Genomic DNA, 25,302 nt, shown 5'->3' with positions numbered 1-25,302 from the left:
ATTATCCTCCTGCTCTGGAGCACTCTCACCCAATTTACTACTACTTGTTAGGGAATTATGGTATAAATAGCCTCTATTGAAGAGCCGTGTTTTCTTTCTTCTGTTTCTCCTACTCTACTTTTCTTCTCTTAATGAGTTCAATATTCACGTTGATGAAACTGAAACTTCTTACCTTTTGAGTCTCTAATTTCATTTCTTTCAGGGTTTCAATCCACTCAATGTCTCACTCCTAACAGAATCTGTCAGCAACTCTGTCTTCCTTAGCTCTTGTTTAACATCAGACATCTAGGTTTGAGTCCATTTTCCCTCTCTCAATTCTTTCTACTTTGCTATGTCACCTGAATCCATTCTTCTTGAGGAAGAGACACAGGTCCCACCCACAATTCTTAATTGTGAGCCACATAAAGGCATGAACACCAGGAGTCAGAGATGGGGGGCTACCTACCCACCCTTTGTTGAATTAATATTTGTTTAATTAGTTTCTACCCCGAGTCACACCCACACCCAATAGACTTTAAGCTCTTTGTGGGCAGGAACCATTTCTAGTACAGCTCACTGTACTATTTCTATCTCTTGCTTCTATCAAGGTGTCTCAATTATTTTTGAAGAATTATAGAGTGAAATGTAGGAAAACTCTAATAAGCTTGATAAAAGAAAGGTAATTTAATTAGTCACATAAATGATAGAAATAGAGTCCCTTATAACAAGCATCAACTTTACTCTAACTTCACACTAATTTCCATTAAACTATTTTATTTTACCTGAGTCTACTTTTAGCATCTGCTCTTCTACTCAGCTTCCAGGGACTGACCATCTCAGCTTCTATTTGCTTATTGGTTTGTTAAGATACTTGCTTTGAACCCCCTCCTTCAACTTCCTTCTGATGATGTTATATCAACCACAGCTTCTCACTGTGGGTCAGTGTTTCTGCTCACTTACTGGGCAGGATGTGGGCTTAACTAGCTACATTCCTTTAGATGATCACTCAAACTCTGTAAGCCTTACTTTTCTCAAATATAAAATGATGGAAACAATACCAACCTCAGAATGTTGTTGCAAAGATTAATAAGTAAGATGACATGAAACGATCTTGCCCATTTTCCAGCAAACATATCTTTGTTTCTGCCCTTTTTTTCCCTTAGCAGTTCAATATGCAAAAGCTTTGCCCAACAATGCCTTTTGAATAGGATTTCCTGTTGGCATAAGAACAAGCAATTTGATTTGATAGATCACTCCGAAATGTTCTATAGGATTATATAATTCCCATCCAGAAGTGACATAGATGTGGTGGCTAGGGGTGATGGATGGCAAACAATTAGAATCTCCAATGCGGCTGGCCCAGAGGTTAGTCTCCCAGTATCTTTTGTACTAAGCCATTGGATAGAAAAATATAATCTCTTTAGTGAATAAATTCAAAAGAAGCATATTATCATCAAATAATGAGGCAACTCAGAAAAAATTACAATATCATATTTGTACTTTTTCAGATAAAAAGTTAAAGTACTTTTATGGACTCAGTAAATAAAGCATAAAAAATGATGCCTTGACCTCAGTTATAGACTCAGGTCCAAGTACTTTTTCCCCTAAAGAAGAAAACTTTTTCCCTCCGTGTATTTACTTGTTCCTTTTATATTTGGGCTATGAACGTGCCATCAGTACTTTTAAGCATGAACTATAATTTCCTCCTATGATACCACGTTCATATCTAGGTCTTTGATGGTATCTTTGGATACCATGTATCTAGGTCTTTGATGTTTCTGTCAGATATGCCCAGCAATCATAAATCATACTCCTGAATTTTTAATAGCACTCCACAAACAGAAATGATAAATACCTAGTCTTTTTAATGAATACACAAAAATGAAGGAAAAGTTGCTAAATAAGAAAAAAAGTATTGAAGTACTCTCCCAATTTTTATTTTAAACCTGTTGAAAAAAGATGGAAAAAAAAATTCCCAGTTTTCCATTACCCTGTCTCATAGCCACTGTATTTGCCTCAGATTTTTAAAAAAGAAAATGCCAAGAGGAAAATTTTGAATCCGTTTCCAAAGAAAGCATTACATGCAAAAGGGCTCATACATTATGTTTTTGATTTGTAACTACAGAAGAAATCATTCTCTTTAACAAACTGTAGTATTTTTCTTCTCTTTCAAAAGATAGAAATAACATAAAAAAATAGTAAATGCCTCTGTACTAAATGATAGTGAATGAATCTAATTCATTCAGGCTAGAACTCCTTTCTTTATTCCTCTTTTTTTATGCAAACATAATCTTAGCCTCAATAGAAAAGGTGATACTGAGTTCCCCTCAGTACCCAGCACAGTTTTATGCCTGCTGAAAGAATGGGTTTTCAATAAATATACACCATGATAAATATAAGCACCTCAAATAAACAATTACATTGTACACTGATTTGTTTTCCCACTCAATTTAACTCATCCATATAGCTCAGTTATGTGTTCAGATTAACTAAAGAAAGGTTCTGATTCTGGATATTTAATACAAAAACATATGAGAACTTTGATAAACATACTTTTCATTTTATAATTGATTTCAGTTGTCATCAGAAATTTAATAATTTTTTAGTAAGTTACATATGTAAATGTCACCAGACCATAAACTTAGGTGGACAAATAATTTTATTTTCTTTATTTTCATCTATCAACTCATTTGATTCAGGAAATTCAGTCTTATAACTTTGAGGTATACTTAGTGACTTTTCTCAGTAAATTCAGAATTTAAGCTCTGTCAGTTCAGAGTTCTTTTCTTGTCCTTCTCTCCTTAGGATGGCATCTAAGGTTGCACGATGGGTGACGTACAGAGTGCCCAGACATAGATAAAGGAGAGGCATCTTGTCTATAGCCATCTCCTGGAATCCATTAAAATGTACCTGGCACTCCCTTGGTCATCTGCTCCCATTACTGCTACATCCTCCAAGATGTCTGTGGAGCTACCATGACCCTATGCCCTTTATCTCAAGCTCCAATGGGGATGCTGACTTTCTCAGTCACTTCGATTTCCTTCTCTGGGGAAACAGGTATTTCAGGATACTCTCTTGGGTCTCTTGGGTTAGTATGATCCTAGATTATAAATGGAGGTGCTATCACAGGCCCTTCTGCTAACCTTTTTTGTATGAAGATTATGGTACCAACCTGGCATAGAGGGATTCTTACAAACCCTTTGGATTGCCACGTAGGACTGAGGGAACATGGCTCAGGAATTTCGTATCATTAGATCCTCCCAAACATATCTGGAATTCCCACTGACCTCTCAAGCATCCCAACTCCCATCCCCTAGAACTTAACTGGGGGTAGGGAGTGCAGCCCAGCTCTGTATTAGGAATATGAATCCAGTCTTTCTATTTTCCTTTCTGAAGCTTCCCATTCCTCAGCACTCACAAAGGTCATTTGATTCATGGGTTAGATTTATTATTCTCTTTTCTTTTTGCTGCTTACAGCATAAACTTTATGCTAGGCTATTATATGAGACACTTGATAATTAGAATTCCAAAATGTCTATCTACTGCAAGTCAAAAGCCTTGGCTTTTAAAGACTACTGACTCTGCTATAAGTTTCAATAGCTTGTTTTGAACTCAAAGCTAAAAGGAGTATACATCTTTTGGTGCTCTCCATTTAACAAATGACCCTGAAGTAATAAAATTTATTGATTCATTGTGGAGAAGAAAGTTTTAGAAAATTATTTGCAAATGATGAGAAAATTTTTAATTAATACCTTCAAAGTTTTTTTTTTACCACCCCAAACATTTTTTCCCAAACAATATTATGTCAGTAGTTGTCCCTGAAGCCATAGATTTTTCAAGTCAAGAGAAACTGGCAATTAATATGTGACTAAAAATATCATACATAGCAGGAGCAGAACCCAAACTGGATCATCAGTTTTCTAATAAGTTTTAGAGCTTTATTCTGGAAAAATCATTTGAAAACAATTCTGAAGTTGAATATTAAGTCTACACCTAGAAATTTAGTAAACTCAATAAAAACATCAGCAGAATTCATTTAAAGTCAAACAGTATAACACACACAAAAATATAAAAGTTGAAAAGGGAGGTGGTGTGAAATTTGCCCTCATAATCTTCATATGTGCTGGGCCTTTGAATATGCTATTTGACTATCTGGAACACTTTTTCCTTCCTCTTTTGCTGAAATATACTCATTCTTCTGCTTAGCTTCCTTGTCAAAGCCTCCCCTGACCATCACCACACTAGTCAGTTGCCCGAACTCATGCTTCTCCTAACAATCTTTTACCATTCGTCACACATCCACATTACAAACACTCTTCTACAAACACTAGGAGACAAGTCCCTGATCTCATGAGCTTACATTCTAGTTGGGGGAGAAAAATGAAGATAAGCAAGATAATTATCAAGTTCATAAAAGATACTACATGTTCTATTGTATATCTTTATTTTTTGGTTTCTTATCTCTTGCAATCATTCCCTTTCAGGACCCAGAACTCATTCTCATTCACTTTTGATATAATGACTATGTGATATTTTATAATATAAATTTAGCATAATTTATAAAACTAGTCTTTTATTGAAGGAAGTTTAGGTTATTTTCAATCTTGGACTATTACTAAAAGGGAGGCAATGGCTACACTTATACATAATTCACTTCATACTTGTACAAGTTCTACTGGAGAAAAAACTCCCAGAATTGAATTTGCCAGGTAAAAGAATACATGTATTTGTAAATTTTATAGCTGTTACTCATTTGTTTTCTAGAGGGGTGCATCAATAATACATATTCCCACAATAATACATGAGCATTACTTATAAAACATGTTAATACTAAAAGAGTCCTTAATAAAACTTTGGAATTTTTTTCTAATCTAAGAGGACAGCAAATGTATCTCAATGTAGCTTTCATTTGTATTTTTCTTATCATTAGTTAAGTGGAGAGTTTTTTGGGTTTTTTTTTTGCTGTACGCAGGCCTCTCACTGTTGTAGCCTCTCCCGTTGTGGAGCACAGGTTCCGGATGCGCAGGCTCAGCGGTCATGGCTCACGGGCCCAGCCGCTCTGCAGCATGTGGGATCTTCCCGGACTGGGGCACGAACCCGCGTCCCCTGCATCGGCAGGCGGACTCTCAACCACTGTGCCACCAGGGAAGCCCTATCTCTAGATATTTTTATACTACAAAGATTAACCTCTTGTGACATAAGTTGCAAATATCACTTGATAGAACTTTCTCTTATGACTCATTGGTCTATGGAGATGATTCTATAACTTTCTCTTCAGCTTTATTAATATGATGAATGGTATATTAATTGATTTGTTAACACAGTTCCACATTGTTTTCATTTTGAATTTTTATAATATAGTAATATTTTGTCATAGCTGTTATGTCATAGCTGTTATGTCGTAGCTGTTATGTCAATGTCATAGCTGTTATTTTTTAGGGATTTTTTAATATTATTTGTTTTTCCATATGGCATTAGAATCAGCTTGCAAGTACCAAATGAAAATAAAATCTGTTTGTATATTTTACTGGGGTTATATAAATTTATACATCAATTTGAGGAGAACTGACTTTTTCTTTTTTAATAAATTTCTTTATTTGTTTATTTTTGGCTGTGTTGGGTCTTCTTTGCTGCGCACAAGGCTTTCTCTAGTTGGGGGGCGATGGGGGGCTACTCTCTTGCGGTGCGTGGGCTTCTCATTGCAGTGGCTTATCTTGTTGTGGAGCACGGGTTCTAGGCACACAGGCTTCAGTGGTTGTGGCTCACAGGCTCAATAGTTGTAGCACATGGGCTTAGTTGCTCCGCAGCACGTGGGATCTTCCTGGACCAGGGCTCAAACCCATGTCCCTTGCATTGGCAGGCAGATTCTTAATGAATGCACCACCAGGGAAGTCCTATTGTTTTTCCTGATGTTGAAAATTATTCAAGTCTTTTTGCTCTTGTTGTTCAGATTCAGAAGTATTTAAACTTTTTTATGTAGGTCTGGAATATTTCTTATTATTATATCAGCTTGTTGAAATTGTAAACTTCAGATATTTAGTTCTCATATTAATTTTGTACCAGATTACCAGACTAAATTATCTTTTTGTTCATACCAGCTACAAAATTGTATAATTTGAAAGTAGTGACAATTTACTACCTCTTTTTTCAATTATTATAACTGTAAAATCTTAGTACTAATGAAAGTAACTTTGGTGTTTCTCCATTTCGTCTAAGTTTGACTTGGATGTGAATAAAGAAAAAATTGAAAATTTTAACATTTTGGCCATAATTACATATAAATGCATGCAATATATTTTATCCTAAAATTGGAAACATAGTTTAAATATTGTTATCTCCATTTTATTCTTTTTGAATATACATTCTTTCAAATATGATTTTTATAATGGCTACATAATATTCCATCATATAAAAGTTGTATAATTTATTTTATTGTTTCTCTGTTACAAGATATTGGGGTTGCTGTGACACTGTAAATAGTACTGTGTTCACTGTCCTGGCACACACATCTTAGCATACTACAAATAGTGTAATCCGAACAGTCCTTTGGATAAACTGGAACAAGTAAAAGTACTGGGACAGAAAACTATACAATATTTAATTTATATTTTCAAACTGTACTCCATAAAGGCTTTATTACTTATATATTCATTATTAGACAAAGAGCTTATTTCCTTTTTACTAAATCCTTGATACAAACAGACATATAAATTTTAAATGACTTTGCCAATTTGATATGTGAAGCATGGTCTGATCTTCTTGTTTTTTCATATTTTTAATTATTACTGAGATTGAGGGTTTTTTTTCCCCCCAGAATTCATGGGGCATATGCATTTCTCCTTTTATAAATGCCTTGTCCATTCTTCGTGGCTGTGTGGTTTTGGGGGCACTGCCCTTTCTCTGATGAAAAAACTCTTGGTGAAAACTCTTTTAAATGTGGCAAACAGCTTCCTTCTCCCCATCATTGGTTTTTCTTTTGGTTTTTCATTTGTTTTTTCTTTGTAATACAGAATTTGAAATGTGTCTGAATATATAGATATGTTCCTTTATATTTTCTTTGGTTTTCATAGTTAGAAAATTTACTCTTAAGAATCATATAAATATAGGAACATATGTTCTTCATCTCTGCATTTTTTGGAATGTTACAATTATCACTTATTAAATTGTTGTATGATCTGAGGACTGTTTTTTATATTTTCTGCCATGTTCCATTTGTCTCCCTGATGCTTCTTTTAATAGTATTGTGCTCATTCATTTAACGAATTTCGTAATATGCTGTATAATAAAGAGCATATTCACCTTTATACTCTTCTATTTCAAAATTTATTATTTTCACTCATATATTCTATATAAACTTAACAACATTTTGCCAAATCCAAAAACAACATACTTGGAATTTTTAATTTTGGCAGTATTAAAACTAGCAATTTATTTAGGAAGAATTGATTATCAGGAATATTGTATTTCTCTTTCTCAAATTTTATATTTTTCTTTAGATATTTTGTATTTTTTTTTATCTAATAAGCATACACACATACATATGATTTTTCCTATATATACTGTATTTTATATCTGGCTAATTAACATTCTTATTAAAATCTGAAAGTAACAATTTCTTTAGAAAATTATTTAAAATTTTTCAAAAATTATATAGGTTATTTTTATGCCATTTCTCCTTAGAGAGCTTACTGCAAGAAAAATACATTATTGTATTAATCACATTTTTTTGGAGCTTTCTTTTCACCTTTGTTTTAAAATCTAAAATAACCAACATTTTTGCTCATTTTATTTAATTTTAAATAAGAACAAGGTCATTAAGTACAGGTCTCCAGATGATTTAACTTTGCAAAGGTAATACAACTAATAAGAATAAATTGATTTTATACTCAATCTCAAGAAGGTTATAAATATTAATTCCCTTATGATATCATATAGTATTTATATGCTTAAGTATCTGATGACTCGTATCACAAATGATTTTAAAATGCAGGCCCTAGAGTCCTATATTAATTGTGACTATTTTTATAGACCAAAATATCAAATGTTATTATTTATGTTTCAGGTTAGTGGGATGGTTTGGCCATGAATTAAGCACCAGATTTAAGATGGATAACAGTAAGTGTATTCAATTTTACTTCACAAGTCACTTTGTCTTAACTTTATTTCAATTTTCGTCTGTCTTTGTATGATATGTAATATACATGCCTCATGGAGAGTGCACTTTGAAAATGCCACTGAGAATTCTTAAAATAAGGAATGACATTTCTTCAGTGTAAGACTAAGTGTTCATAGATTTTAGCATGATTTTGAGCCTATCCTTTTGTAGGGAAATAAGTAGAAGTGAAATCTAAAGTACTCAGATCTCATCAATATGGAGTACCTAAAACATCAGGCAGGGAAAACAGGAAGGAATTGTTGGCTTGGAGTCAGACCCAGAGAGACTTAGGTATCAAACCCGCTTTGCTGCTTAATAGTTTTGTGATGTTGCACATAATTATCATTTTGGATTTTTGGGGTTTTTTCCTCACATATCTAATGTGAATAATAATAACTATTTCAGGGTTTCGTTTGAGGGCAGGACACATTCTAAGCTATAAACCAAGTAGCATACTATTTAATAAATGTTCATTTTTATCCCTCTATTTTCCCAAATATTCCTTCTTTTGTGTCTTTCATCACATACCAAATAGTAACCCCAATGGGTAGAAATGAAAGTACACCATGAACAGGGAGTTATCAAATTGCACTATTTCTTTTTCCTGAGTGACTTTATTCTTCCATCACATGGGATACAGAGAACTTCCTAAATGTGAGAATTAAACTTAAATTTGATCCTTCAGACTGCTTCCAACCCTGAGATAGGATTTTAAATATATTCACATTTGCACCAACCAAGATGCAAAGAATAAAGATGGGCTCTTCAGTCATATCAGGAAAGCTGTGTTTTATCTTGGCTGCTGAAATAATGAACTGTTATTATGCCAGTTATTTAAATTGTTTGTAGTGGGTTTTCTTATCTGTAAATGAGGGAGCTGGATTAGATGAGGGGTGGACAAAAATTTTCTGTGAAGGGTCAGATTGGAGATATGCTAAGTTTTGGGGGCTATGCTGTTTCTGTGGTAAATACATAACTCTGCCATTGTGGTGCTAAAGCAGCCACAAAAATACATAAATGAATGAATGTGGCTACGTTCCAATAAAACTTTATTTACAAAAACAAGTGGTGGGCCAGATTTGACCCACTGGATATAGTTTGACTAGCCTTAATTAGATGCATCTCTAAAGACCCAGAAAATTCTCTCACTCTTAGTATTAGTTTTTAACTTTATCTCTAACTAGCAGTTTTAACTCTTGGATTTAACTTGCAACTATTCAATCTAATTAATTATAATTAGGATAATGTCTGATATTAATTTACCTTTTTAATATATCATATTTAGGCAGATCATTTTTTTTAAAGCCTTTTTTTTTCTTCTTTCCCAAGAGAAGTTACTTGACCTAGTAATCCTAATGTTAAAAGTCACCTTCCTAGGTCATTTCATTTATATTTCTGCCTTTGGGTGACATTACAATTACAAATCATTCGAATATTGATATCTTCCCCTTGTTGACCTGGTTTCATAATAGAAAGGCAAAGCATGGAGCAGAACAAGGAATGCTGGCTGGGGATGAGAGGGCAGAGGATGGGGTGCCGAAAATCTTCTAGATGACATTATGTTTGTCTTGTGTCTAAGGGCTCTAATTTTTGGTAGGCTGCTATGAAGGTGGGGGCAGAGGAGATGGAAGTTGTAGGTGAAGGAGAAATATGCCGGTATTTTAGGTCCATGGCGTTTCTCTTAAATATCTCAGTAATCTCAGGAAGAAAAGTTTTTAAGTCTTATATTTTTCCTCTCTACTTTACTGTCATAAAAAAATCCATAAATGATACCTTTTTAGGCACATTCTATAAAAATGACACGATATTAATTTTTCAGAACTGCAGTTAATCCCTGGGGTCAATGGATTCCGAATTTCAAATCCTCCCATTCTATTGGTCTGTTCCTTACATGCTAGTTTAGAGGTAAGTGATCTATGCTTCAGCCTTCCCACATCTTTACCTTTCTCTTTACCTGAGACATGTTGTTTATCTGCTAATCAGCTAGATTAATATGCAATGTGCATAAACAATGGAGGAAGGGCAGGGTTCTCCATTAGGACAGTGACTGTGTGCTAATGTCACTTTTTATTTATATATTCAGCCCCCAACCCAAGGCTTGGCACACTTAATAAATGTTCAATGAAACTTACATGGGGTGACATATTTTTAGTTCCACTTAGAATTTGTGTGAACCTGAACAAGTTATTTAATCTTCTACTGGTCTCTCTCTATACAAAACAAACATGCAATATTTAAGTCTTGATTAATTCACTCATTCAAACACTTACTTATTAAGAAATTATTGTGTGCTGGACGATGTTGTGATTACTGGGGACTCTGTTTCTTCTAGTTCTGTGAGTCAATGAACTGACAAACTGCCACGTGACAAAACTATAGGAAGACTTCAGGGGGTTGGGGAGAGTATGAATACTCAGAGTAAACCAAAGATGAGTAAGGTTGTCCTATGAGGTAGGGCGGATTTTCTTTTTCCTCACTGGGGTTTCTATAACATTATATCCATGTTTAATTTCTACTATTATTGGCTCAATATTTTTCTTTAAGTCCATTCATGCTTCTACTTAAAATTAGTCTCACCCTAAATAATAGGGTACTTACCTATATCTATTCATTTTTACGCACATATAATGCATATATATGTCTCCTAACTAATTATTTGGATATTGGATATTCATTAATTTCAGATTAAGACTAAATTTATCTAAGTAAATATATATTGTTAATAATTATATCTATATAATAATAGTATTAATACATATATTAAGGCAATATATTTTATATACATACATTTAAGTAAAATATATTTTAAGTAAATACACATATGTTTCCAATAGAGATTTTAAATATATAGATATTCAAATAAAATTTTGATTTTCTGTTTTTTTTTAAATTGAAAGCCTCCTAAAATCATCTAGGTTTAGGAAATTCTACTGTGGCGTATTCTGGCATGAGTGACCGGATAAAGACTTCCAAAATCTCTTCCAAACTTAAAATTCTAGAATTATGTGAACATTCACAGCAGCTTCTCATTTTGGCCACTGGACAGCAGCGTCAAGTTCCGCTGTTTTTATACAGCTTCACCACTAGATAGTAGTAATCAACTCATTTCATTTCATCCCAATTTAAAGAGCACATACTCGGTATGACCACTAGATGGAGCTTGTGCTGTTTTCACTTTTGGGCAGGTTTTTTTTTTTTTTTTTTTTAAGTTGAAATAGACCCAGTAACAAGATTTCACAGGCAGTGATACATATTTTAAAAAATCTTTTTAAGGGGGGTGATGAAATCTACTCGGCAAATCAAATAATGATATTTGATTTGCTTTCAAAATATCCAACCTGAGGAACACTTCCGTTAAACATTTTTATTTTATTTTATTTTATTCTATTCTATTTTATTTTATTTTTTTGGCTGCATTGGGTGTTTGCTGCTGCGAACCGACTTTTCTCTAGTTGCGGCGAGCCAGGGCTACTCTTTGATGCAGCACGCGGGCTTCTCCTTGCGGTGGCTTCCCTGGTTGCGGAGCACAGGCCCTAGGCATGCAGGCTTCAGTAGTCGCAGCATGTGGGCTCAGTTGTTGCAGTGCATGGGTTCAGTAGTTGTGGCGCAAGGGCTCAGTAGTTGTGGCTTGTGGGCTCTAGAGCGCAGGCTCAGTAGTTGTGGCACACAGGCTTAGCTGCTCTGCAGCAATGTGGGATCTTCCCGGACCAGGGATCGAACCCGTTTCCCTTGCATTGGCGGGCGGATTCTTAACCACTGAGCACCAGGGATGTCCCCCGTTAAACATTTTAAAAGAAGATAACGTTTTGCTTATTTTGAAAGTTTATATCAGGGAGAAGATGAATTATAGTAAGAAAAAACAAGGCACCAAGGAATACCTTAGGAAAAATTAGTACTTAAAGTTTCCTCTGATTTTATCTTTGCAAATGACTTCCTAGCCGTATCTAGAAAATGTCTTTTAGACACTATCACTTTGGTATTCTCTGCAGTGGACTGACTGTTCTTCAGTATTCACCTCTTCTGCCACAGGAAGTCTTATTCCTATTTTCCCTACCAATAGTTTTCTTCCACACTGTATTATAGTCACCTAGACATGGTTTCTATTCTCAGCTGGAATCTGAAGACTGATTTATCTTCTCCTTTAATATCTAAACTTAAACCTGAGAAAAAGACTCTAAATGCCACAGAAGAGGTATGTACACTGCTCTGGAGCTTCTTATCACTTAAGTGTTTCTCTGCATCCTCTTGGAGATATCTTATTAAATCATTCACTGTCGAGGCTATGTTCTAACCAAAATTATCTTTAAGTAATCAAATCTTGTGTTAAAGAGGTGTTTTCGAAATTCTTGCTTCCTATTATAAATTACAAAATTCTGAAATTACAAAATAATACGTTTCATTGTTTCCCATTCTCTACTTAACTGTTAAAACACTGTACCTTCTAGATGTTTCTGAGTTTGCCATGTGTCAGTGAATTAACCTATTCAGTACTTACCTAATTTATTTAAAAGTTACACATATAGGAGACACGTAGCTGAAGTTTGAGTAAATGAAAGAAATAAATACATGAATCAAGCTACCTTTCTTTGTTATCTCTACTTCCCTTTCAAAAAATATTCTTACACAGTCAAATGCCAACCGAAGAAGAGATTCTATACTTAAGAATCAATGTACATGGATATGATTTCGGATTTGCAATACACAGAATTTTTAAAAAAGATTAATTATGGCTTTGTTCACAATTAATGTGTATTTGATTGATTGATGGATACCATGAAAAATAGCACCTTATAATTAGTTTCAAACTGTTTCTTCATAGTGCTGCCTATTTAATCTTTTGTACAATAATTTAAAAAATATTGTGGATCAAGAGAAAGAGCAATAAGGTAGGAAGCAGGAGGCAAATACTCTATCCCTCACTGGGACACTAAGTGTGACCTTCAACAAGTGACAACTACTCTTGAATTCATTTGCCTCAATTTTTTAATGAAGATGTTTGGACCAGATTTGGACTTCGGAGGTCACCTCAACCTTCTAATTACTAACTTGAAATTAAACAATACTTATATTGTATTTTGAAGGGTCATATAGACAATTTTAGACTTTTTCAGTACATAAATATATAATTAAATAGCTTAAATATATAAAATTAGAGCATTCAATTAAAATACAGGGCAAGTCAGAAGAAATGTACTCTGTCTTTCCTCAGAGTTATTAGGGAGCCAATTTTAAGAATTGAAAACATCATGCTATACTTATTTTTCCTATTTAAACATAACTAACTTTTCTAGCTTTGCATTTATTTTAGTTAGCAAGAAAACTCACCCAAATAGTGGAAACTCTGCCAAGAATTCTGTTATAAGCTGAATATTTTCAAACTACACTTTTCATTTTTCCTAATTTAAAAAAAAATTATTCCACAGTACTGAAAGCATGAAAATAATGAGAAGCAAAAAAAAAAAAAAAAAGGGACATTTATTCTACTTCACTGTTAACTCCTATTATCCCCTCTTGATATTTTTATCTGAGGCCTCAGTAGAGACTTTTACACTCTGAGAAGAATTTACGACCGCCTCAGAATGCAGCTTCTCTTGTTGTGGTTGTAATGTGGAAATTAGTTTTACATTTAAAAGTTATTTTATTATTAACAAAGAGTCATGATATGTTAAAATTGACACATTTGTCATGAAAAAAAATTGGTTGCTTGTTATCAAATCTGCAAGAGCAAAAAACCTAATTAAAAAAAACCCCCTATAAACTTAATATTCCCCAAAGTCTTACTAACCTATGAATACAAATGAAATACCATTAAAAGTACTACTTTACACATTGTCCCCATCTGCATCTTATGGGTCCCAAAGCAGATCCAGAAAGTGTACTAGAATTATTTAAATAATTAAAATATCCTCAAATTATTATTAATCTCCAAAGAGAAGCTTGTAAAGATTCCTGTCACATTTTTTTTTTTTTTAATTCCAAACCTGACAGCCAAACCACTGGTGGGCTACACCTTACCTGTCCCTGCTCCTGCCCTCTGTACAAATGTTGATTCTTGGATCAGGCTCTCTTGATCCAAAACTTGGAGGTGTTCCCTTGAGTCTTTATTGTGCCAAATCTATGGACATTTTTTTTACACAGGAAATGAAGAGATGCCTCTTACCAAAGTCCATGTAACTGGCCTAAAGTAGCATTTTTTTGCACTGAATATGTCAGATGCCTTTTGACATGGACCTCAAAGACCTCAGCTTCTATTTGCAGCTGAACTCTTCCCAGGCTGCAGACACAGTCCATGAGGTCTGGTTGGGAAGAGAGGCAGATAGGTTTCTATCCTCTGATTTTCCTCTCTTCCTTCAAGACATTACCTTACGTACAACTCCCATCCTCTCCTTCAGCCACATCCATACCTTCCATGCAATAGGTCAAGAAAATCTATGCCTGAATGGTTGAGTTCTAGTAGAATGCCTGCCCACACATGCCATGTGTATATAGAGAAAAAACTATTTTCATAGACTTCATAAAGTATAGATATCACCAAATGACCCTATGTTTGGTCAGTGGCATAACATGATACAGAATAGGGACATTAAGTGGCTTGCCAGTGCATCATTCTCTGTTTGCAGTTATTTCAGTTCTTATATGTAGAATATATTTTTAAACTCTATTTGACCTTAAGAGATAAGCTAGAAAAGCATGTCTGTTCTGACCCCTAATGTTCCAATACCAGTTATTTTGTGCCCTTTTGTCACTCATCTTAATATAAGACACCTCACGCAGCAACTGGCAGTATTTTCACACCAGTGTTAGAGTTTAGCAGGGGAGAAAATGATGAAAGAAGAAAAAAAGAAAGACCAAATGCTTCAGTAATAATACATGCATTATCTAACATTATTTGCTTTTCTGACCAAACTTAGCCATCACTATTTAACTACTTGTTTTCTTGCTGTTAAACTGAAGGAGATTTAGGAATTGGTAAAACGAATATAAATAATATTGGTAACATTGCCTTCCACATAAGCGTTTAGCTCTTATTGCACCGTTTTGTGGATTAAACAAACTTTATATGGGAATAGAAAAAAATCTTGATTATGATTGTATAAAATGTTTGGAGGAAAATTTTTGACATTTATAACAGTTAAATGCATTTATTAAGGTATGTTTTACTTGTACTAATTATATGAAGCTAATTTAAAATAACTGAAGGAACATTATGTTCACTTATATTTTTCTGCTTTTGCAAGTATTGTTTAAATGACAGTTGTACAGTTTTTCTGTCATGGACACTTTGTGTTTAATTTTTAATGGCAAAGCACTTAAAAGAGGACATGTTTTCACAAAAAGATTATCTAAAATGGATGTTTTATTGGAAAGGTCAAAAGTGGGCATTTCCCTTGTTTTATGTGTGATTTACAGTTAAATTTTGCTTCTTTATAAATCAACAAGAAACCGTGAACCTGATTGCTTCTCATTCTGCAGATCTTTAGGCAAGCAACTATGAAAGCACTGAGGAGAAAATCTATTTTGCTAACTGGTTATCTGGAATACATGATCAAGCATCACTTCAGCCAGGATAAAGCAGAAACCAAGAAAACAGTTGTGAACATAATTACTCCATCCCGTATAGAGGATCGCGGCTGCCAGCTAACCCTAATATTTTCTATTCCAATTAAATATATTTTCCAAGAACTAGAAAAAAGAGGAGTGGTTGTACGTATATCTCTTGCTTTGCTACCAGGTTTTTCTCTATGGGTTGCATGTTGAGGACAAAATTTGGATTTTTTTGTTTATTCATTTTTCCATGTTATTTCACATCAGTCAGTGAGGATAAGTTAAATGCCAACTAAGTATTCAGCACTGTGCTAACTGAAGGGCACAGAGATCTGTCATTTCTGAAAAAAGGGAAGAAACCACAAATTTTGGTTGCAGGAAAGAATTTTATGTAATTTATCCATTATTTTCATTATAGTTTGGGCAGAAAAAAATTTAGTGAAAACCCTAATATATTATATATTTATTGAATAAGTGGAATTAAAGAACATACAATATAGTAGAGGGAGAAAAAGGAAATCAGTCTTACTTAGTTGTTTGATTGAACTAAATTATTTTCAACATTTTCACTTCAGTCAAGAAAGATATGTAGACACATCTTAAGAGTGTTAATGTTGTATGGAATTTTTTTTTAAACTGTTGGGCCTAAGTAGCCCTCTTAGTCTCTTGAAGAGAACTAATAAGTATTTAATGAGTAATTTCAGGAAAAATGGTGATAACATATCTATTTCCAGATTTAGAAACTGCTGCACTCAGTCTTCCAAACCTTTAGGAGAGGTATCCCCAGAGTCTGAAGACACAAATCAGAATATCAGCATTTCAAATCACACTCTACCATTTACAAGCCATGTGCTCCTGGGGAAGTTAGTAAACAACTACTGACTTCAGATCCTTCATCTGTATTTTTGCTGCAAAAATACTTACCTCATAAGTTGTTATGGAATAAAATGTGCCAGCACACATAAACCATTTATTATATTGTCTCGCCCATAGGGCGTGTTTCTTAAAGATAGTCATAGTGATCTTCAGACTATGCTGAATTATCTGAGCCCAATTCATGAGATTAGGGATTACTGAATTTAATGGAAATATAACTAAAACTATCCAGATCTCAGTGAGGTTCTCAATCATTGAAATGTGTGCAAGGGTTCCAGTCTCTCCAGGGTCTCTCCACAGATAAACTGTATACTCGATCCATTGGTTGCTTAAAAAGGATCATTGCTGACTGGACTTCAGGAAAGTACTTAGGATATTCATGTACCAACCCATTAATATTTTAATTATTATTATGAGGGGAGTTTCAAATAACATAGAAACACTATGCTTTATTTAAAGTGAAAAAAATTGCTTATACATTAAGTTTTAGGGAAATCAGTATGAATGTTTTATGTAAGTTTCTCTTGAATGTGGATTTCCATTATATGAATGATGCCAACATTATTGTGATTTTACTTTTTGTTTCCTCTACAGTGTGACAAACGGGATCCAAATGGGATTCGAGTGGCTCCAGTTCCTCTCTACAATTCTTTCCATGATGTTTATAAATTTATCAATCTGTTCATTTCTGCACTTGACTCTGCAGAAACAAAAATAGCCGAGTTTTCCATAGCAACTTAAGCAAATAATATGGAAAGCCTGTGGTTATTTTATTACTATTATTCAAGTTTTAATTATTTCAAAACTGATTACACATAACTGGCAATGAATTGTATACTTCACAGAAAAACAAGACAATTTTTTAAGGGTCTGTGGCCTTGAGATATCTGCATGGCTGTCCAATTTCTTGGTGTTTGGTGGATCAAAGTCTTTACTGGTGCAAGTATTATGTACACAGTCTTGATTAGCTGTCATATTTCATTGTTAATGAAATGTGTTTTGTTGGTTTAATTTATAATTTGACTGACAACTTCACAATGTACGTGGAAATTTTTGTGTCAATTTTAGAAATATTACTTTAATTTTAATTTACCAAAGAGTTTCTTATAGGCACTGTAGTTGAACAATCTGATATATGTATGCTTTTTACAATGTTCCATCTAACTCCAATCTGAGGAACAGAAAATGCATTTTCTAGGGCAGTGGCTTTCAAATATTTTGGTCACAATCCACACTAAGGAATACATTTAATATCAGAGTTTAATTTGTGTACAAGCCTTATTTCATTGATTCTAATACACAATTTTTTTAATCGTATGTTAACATCTGGTAAAGAAGAAATGTCTTTCAGTTTTCATTCCACAGCTTCTTACAATTGCCATTGGCCATTCTTTCATGTTATCTTCCCTGACATTACCATGATTTTCATAGTGAGTAGATATCATCCTAGATCTGGTTTTAAAAATGGTATATATAGCAACAACAAAAGTTGCATAAATTATTTGCTTGTGCTTTCATATTTATTATTTTATCTCATTACAACTAATGGTGGTTGAAGCTCATTAAATTGATTTCTTTACTCACTCTAGGGTCCTAATCCATTTTTCAAGGATGTCCCCTTATTTAATGTTATCATAATCTCTTGGTTTTGTTTAATGGGAATTTCTCCTGATAAAAGACTTCAGATGCTACTATGTTTCTAAAATAATGAAATAAATCACTCTAAGATACTTGTGATTGAGGATTAAGGTTAGGAAATAAGTGCTTCATCACTCAACCTCTATCCCAAATCTATGGACCTTTGTTAATCACTATGAAAACACAACAGTTACATTCAGCCCTGTAAAATTCCCCTAGTTCTCAGCTGTTGATGCCATAACCACTATTCATGAATTGGCAAAATACTCTACATTTGTGTACATAAGCAGCAAGAAAGAGTGACTATGACGGTATTAGCTTAGCCAACCACTTTGAGTGGTAGAGTTAAATAAAAAGTTGCAGAGCTCTGACACCAACACCAGCAACTACTGATATTTATTGAGTACTTCCCATGTACCATGTATTGTGCTATTCTATTTACATGTTATCTCACTTAATTGAGTGGTTGCATAATTGCTTTAGAAAACTTTCCCACCTCCACTTTTGGCAAAACTCATCTTTCATAGATGGAAAAATTCTCAAAACCTTAAAATCTGACCATACATGACTTCATCTAGAAGAAATTGTTTTTGAACATCACAGTGGTAAACAAAAAAGACATAATTTCAGCTCTCAGGGAACAGGTAGCTTAGTGGGGAAACAGAGAGTAAACCTATAAACATCCAAGTAAATATATATTTACAAACTGTAAGTTCTTCTATTAAAGATAAACGGTGATACTACGAGAGAAAAATCTTAAGGGTATTAACTAGATAGTTGAGTAAGGAAAGGTATATGAAGGTGCCTATCAGTTAAAGTTCTAAAATATTTGATGTTAATCACATTAAAATTACATCAAATTATGTAAATAAACCATTCAAAGCATCATCAGCACTCTGTCCTCATCACCCAGGTGAAGAAAGAGCATTAAAAACTCGCTTTCTCACAGACTCTGGGAGGGCTCATGCCAAGGAGTACTTGCCAGAACTTCTGCTGCCAGTGTCCTTGTCCCACCGTGAGCCACAGCCACCCCCCGCCTTTACAGGAGACCCTCCAATACTAGCAGATTCACAGAAAGGTAGACAGGATGAAAAGGCAGAGGGCTATGTACCAGATGAAGGAACAAGATAAAACGCCAGAAAAACAACTAAATGAAGTGGAGATAGGCAACCTTCCAGAAAAAGAATTCAGAATAAGGATAGTGAAGATGACCCAGGACCTCAGAAAAAGAATAGAGGCAAAGATCGAGAAAATGCAAGAAATGTTTAACAAAGACCTAGAAGAATTAAAGAACAAACAAACAGAGATGAACAATACAATAACTGAAATGAAAACTACACTAGAAGGAATCAATAGCAGAATAACTGAGGCAGAAGAATGGATAAGTGACCTTGAAGACAGAATGGTGGAATTCACTGCTGCGGAACACAATAAAGAAAAAAGGATGAAAAGAAATGAAGAGGGCCTAAGAGACCGCTGGGACAACATTGAACGAAACAACATTCACATCATAGGGGTCCCAGAAGAAGAGAGAGAGAAAGGACCTGAGAAAATATTTGAAGAGATTATAGTCAAAAACTTCCCTAACATGGGAAAGGAAATAGCCACACAGGTCCAGGAAAGGCAGAGTCCCATACAGGATAAATCCAAAGAGAAACACGCCGAGACACATAGTAAATCAAACTGGCAAAAATTAAAGACAAAGAAAAATTATTGAAAGCAGCAAGGGAAAAATGACAAATAACATACAAGGGAACTCCGATAAGGTTAACAGCTGATTTCTCAGCAGAAACTCTACAAGCCAGAAGGGAGAGGCATGATATACTGAGAGTGATGAAAGGGAAGAACCTACAACCAAGATTACTCTACCCAGCAAGGATCTCATTCAGAATCAATGGAGAAATCAAAACCTTTACAGACAAGCAAAAGCTAAGAGAATTCAGCACCACCAAACCAGCTCTACAACAAACGCTAAAGGAACTTCTCTAAGTGGGAAACACAAGAGAAGAAAAGGACCTACAAAAACAAACCCAAAACAATTAAGAAAATGGTAATAGGAACATACTTATCGATAATCACCTTAAATGTGAATGGATTAAATGCTCCTACTAAATAACACAGGCTCCTTGAATGGATACGAAAAAAAGACACATATATATGCTGTCTACAAGAGACCCACTTCAGACCTAGGGACACATACACACTGAAAGTGAGGGGATGGAAAAAGATATTCCATGCAAATGGAAATCAAAAGAAAGCTGGAGTAGCAATACTCATATCAGATAAAATAGATTTTAAAATAAAGAATGTTACAAGAGACAAGGAAGGACACTACATAATGATCAAGGGATCAATCCAAGAAGAAGATATAACAATTATAAATATATATATGCACCCAACATAGGAGCACCTCAATACGTAAGGCAACTGCTAACAGCTATAAAAGAGGAAATCAACAGTAACACAATAATAGTGGGGGACTTTAACACCTCACTTACACCAATGGACAGATCATCCAGACAGAAAATTAATAAGGAAACACAAGCTTTAAATGACACAATAGACCCGATAGATTTAATTGATATTTATAGGACATTCCATCCAAAAACAGCAGATTACACTTTCTTCTCAAGTGCGCATGGAACATTCTCCAGGATAGATCACATCTTGGGTCACAAACCAAGCCACAGTAAATTTAAGAAAATTGAAATCATACCAAGCATCTTTTCTGACCACAACACTGTGAGATTAGAAATGAATTACAGGGAAAAAAAACATATAAAACACAAACACATGGAGGTTAAATAACACGTAACTAAATAACCAAGAGATCACTGAAGAAATCAAAGAGGAAATCAAAAAATACCTAGAGACAAATGACAATGAAAACACGATGATCCAAAACCTATAGGATGTAGCAAAGGCAGTTCTAAGAGGGAAGTTTATAGCTATATAAGCCTACCTCAAGAAACAACTCAAACAATCTAAGCTTACACCTAACAGAACTAGAGAAAGAAGAACAAACAAAACCCAAAGTTAGCAGAAGGAAAGAAATCATAAAAATCAGAGCAGAAATAAATGAAATAGAAACAAACAAAACAATAGCAAAGATCAATAAAACTAAAAGCTGGTTCTTTGAGAAGATAAACAAAATTGGTAAACCATTAGCCAGATTCATCAAGAAAAAGAAAGAGAGGACTCAAGTCAGTAAAATTAGAAATGAAAAAGGAGAAGTTACAACAGACACCGCAGAAATACAAAGCATTCTAAGAGACTACTACAAGCAACTCTATGCCAATAAAATGGACAACCTGAAAGAAATGGACAAATTCTTAGAAAGGTATAACCTTCCAAGACTGAACCAGGAAGAAACAGAAAATATGAACAGACCAATCACAAGTAATGAAATTGAAACTGTGATTAAAAATCTTCCAACAAATAAAAGTCCAGGACCAGATGGCTTCACAGGTGAACTCTATCAAACATTTAGAGAAAAGCTAACACCCATCCTTCTCAAACTCTTCCAGAACATTTCAGAGGAAGGAACACTCCCAAACTCATTCTATGAGGCCACCATCACCATGCTAACAAAACCAGACAAAGATACTACAAAGAAAGAAAATTACAGACCAATATCACTAATGAATATAGATGCAAAAATCCTAAACAAAATACTAGCAAACAGAATCCAACAACATATTAAAAGGACCATACACCATGATCAAGTGGGATTTATCCCAGGGATGCAAGGATTCTTCAATATAGGTAAATCAGTCAATGTGATAAACCATATTAACAAATTGAAGAATAAAAACCATATGATCATCTCAATAGATGCAGAAAAAGCTTTTGACAAAATTCAACACCCATTTATGATAAAAATTCTCCAGAAAGGGGGCATAGAGGGAAACTACCTCAACATAATAAAGGCCATATATGACACACCCACAGCAAACATCATTCTCAATGGTGAAAAACTGAAAGCATTTCCTCTAAGATCAGGAACAAGACAAGGATGTCCACACTCACCACTGTTACTCAACATAGTTTTGGAAATCCTAGCCATGGCAATCAGAGAAGAAAAAGAAATAAAAGGAATACAAATTGGAAAAGAAGAAGTAAAACTGTCACTGTTTGCAGATGACATGATACTATATATAGAGAATCCTAAAGATGCCACCAGAAAACTACTAGAGTTAATTAATGAATTTGGTAAAGTTGCAGGATACAAAATTAATGCACAGAAATCTCTTGCATTCCTACACACTAATGATGAAATATCTGAAAGAGAAATAAAGGAAACACTCCCATTTACCATTGTAACAAAAAGAATAAAATACCTAGGAATAAATCTACCTAGGGAGACAAAAGACCTGTATGCAGAAAACTATAAGACACGGATGAAAGAAAATAAAGATGAAACCAACAGATGGAGAGATATACCATGTTCTTGGATTGGAAGAATCAATACTGTGAAAATGACTATACTACCCAAAGCAATCTACAGATTCAATGCAATCCCTATCAAATTATCAATGGCATTTTTTATGGAACTAGAACAAAATATCTTAAAATTTGTATGGAGACCCAAAAGACCCTGAATAGCCAAAGCAGTCTTGAGGGAAAAAAACGGAGTGGGAGGAATCAGACTCCCTGACTGCAGACTATACTACAGTAATCAAGACAATATGGTACTGGCACAAAAACAGAAACATAGAGCAATGGAACAAGATAGAAAGCCCCAAGATAAAACCACACACCTATGGTTAACTAATCTATGACAAAGGAGGCAAGGATATACAATGGAGAAAAGACAGTCTCTTCAATAAGTGGTGCTGGGAAAACTGGACAGCTACATGTAAAAGAATGAAATTAGAACACTCCCTAACACCATACAGAAAATAAACTCAAAATGGATTAGAGACCTAAATATAAGATCAGACAGTATAAAACTCTTAGAGGAAAACATAGGAAAAACACTTTGACATAAATCACAGCAAGATCATTTTTGATCCACCTCCTAGAGTAATGGAAATAAAAACAAAAAAATGGGACCTAATGAAACTTAAAACCTTTTGCACAGAAAAGGAAACCATAAAAAAGACCAAAAGACAACCCTCAGAATGGGAGAAAATATTTGCAAACGAATCAACAGACAAAGGATTCATCTCCAAAATTTATAAACAGCTCATGCAACTCAATATTAAAAAGACAAACAACCCAGTTCAAAAATGGGCAGAAGACCTAAATAGACATTTCTCCAAAGAAGACATACAGATGGCCAAGAAGCACATGAAAAGCTGCTCAACATCACTAATTATTAGAGAAATGCAAATCAAAACTACAATAAGGTATCACCTCACACCAGTTAGAATGGCATCATCAGAATATCTACAAACAACAAATGCTGTAGAGGGTGTGGAGAAAAGGGAACCCTCTTGCACTGTTGGTGGGAATGTAAATTGATACAGTCACTATGGAGAACAGTGTGGAGGTTCCTTAATAAACTAAAAATAGAATTACTATATGATCCAGCAATCCCACTACTGGGCATACACCCAGAGAAAACCATAATTCAAAAAGACACATGTACCCCAATTTTCATTGCAGCACTATTTACAATAGCCAGGTAATGGAAACAACCTAAATGCCCATCGCCAGATGAATGGATACAGAAGATGTGGTACATATATACAATGGAATATTACTCAGCCATAAAAAGGAACGAAATTGGGTCATTTGCAGAGATGTGGATGGATCTAGAGACTGTCATACAGAATGAAGCAAGTCAGAAAGAGAAAAACAGATATCGTATATTAACGCATATATGTGAAACCTAGAAAAATGGTACAGATGAACCAGTTTGCAGGGCAGAAATTGAGACACAGATGTAGAGAAGAAACATATGGACACCAAGTGGGGGAAGCGGCAGGGGGGTGGTGGTGGTGGTGTGATGAATTGGGCGATTGGGATTGACATGTATACACTTATGTGTATAAAATTGATGACTAATAAGGACCTGCTGTATAAAAAAATAAGTAAAATAAAAATTAAAAAAAAAAAAGAAACTTGCTTTCTCCTACTTGCACCCCCTCCTCCCCCAAACCCAGAGATAATCATCGAACTAAATTTTGTGTTAAGCATTCCCTTATTTTCTTTAAAATTTTATAATTATGCATGTACCCATAAAAATATATTAGCTAAATTTGCCTGTGTGTGAACTTTATATAAATGTAATCATACTGTATATATTCTTCTACTTCTTTTGCTCAGCATTCTGCTTTTTGAGATTCATTCATGTGTTACACATAGCTTTCCATTCACTTTCATTGCTGCTCAGTATTCTATTGTATAATTAGAATTATAATTCATTCTACTACTGATGAAGATGTGAGTTGTTCCAAATATTTGTAATATTGCAACAATGCTGCTATTAACATTCTTAGTGCACACGTTCAAAAGTTTGTCCAGGACCTATAACTGTGGAAGTGCTTGGTCATAGGCCACAGACATGGTCGACTTCACTATGTACTGTCAAACTTTTCTAAAGTGGTTGTACCAGTTTCCACGCCAAACCAGTAGGACATGAGGGTTCCCTTGCTCCTTATCCTTGTCAGTAGTATACATATAAAAATAGACAAGGTGGGGCTTCCCTGGTGGCGCAGTGGTTGAGAGTCCGCCTGCCGATGCAGGGGACACGGGTTCGTGCCCCGGTCCGGGAGTATCCCACATGCCGCGGAGCGGCTGGGCCCGTGAGCCATGGCCGCTGAGCCTGCGCGTCCGGAGCCTGTGCTCCGCAACGGGAGAGGCCACAGCAGTGAGAGGGCCCGCGTACCACAAAAAAAAAAAAAAATAGCCAAGGTGATTATTAAAATAACAGAGAATAAATGTTTAACTTCCACACAAGAAGAAAGGGAAAAAAGAATGAAGACACACACAACACACACACACACACACATACACACACACACACACACACACATCAGTTTATGCTTCGGACACCATCCTTAATTTGTGGATTAAGCCAAAATTAGATTTTTACTTGAATTTTATACTTGATCAGCCTCTTTTCCTTTCTATCCTCTCCCTCACAGGCTTTTTGTATAATT

General features: G+C 34.7%; 1 protein-coding gene across 1 annotated transcript in view; it reads left to right on the top strand.

The window, feature by feature from the left end:
- KYNU (kynureninase) overlaps positions 1–19,070 on the top strand; it is a 91,375-nt gene extending 72,305 nt beyond the window's left edge. Inside the window, exons 11-14 of the mRNA XM_067742050.1 lie at positions 8,042–8,094; positions 9,954–10,039; positions 15,608–15,838; positions 17,150–19,070. Of these exons, the coding sequence (XP_067598151.1) occupies positions 8,042–8,094; positions 9,954–10,039; positions 15,608–15,838; positions 17,150–17,296 (517 nt within the window). The 3' untranslated portion in view covers positions 17,297–19,070. The remainder of the gene's footprint in view (positions 1–8,041; positions 8,095–9,953; positions 10,040–15,607; positions 15,839–17,149) is intronic.
- The last annotated feature ends 6,232 nt before the right edge of the window (positions 19,071–25,302 follow it).

The sequence above is a fragment of the Pseudorca crassidens genome, chromosome 6 (assembly GCF_039906515.1).
Source record: "Pseudorca crassidens isolate mPseCra1 chromosome 6, mPseCra1.hap1, whole genome shotgun sequence".
NCBI lineage: Eukaryota > Metazoa > Chordata > Mammalia > Artiodactyla > Delphinidae > Pseudorca > Pseudorca crassidens.
Note: the sequence above shows the minus strand (reverse complement) of the source record. Positions and strands in the feature narration are given on the sequence as shown.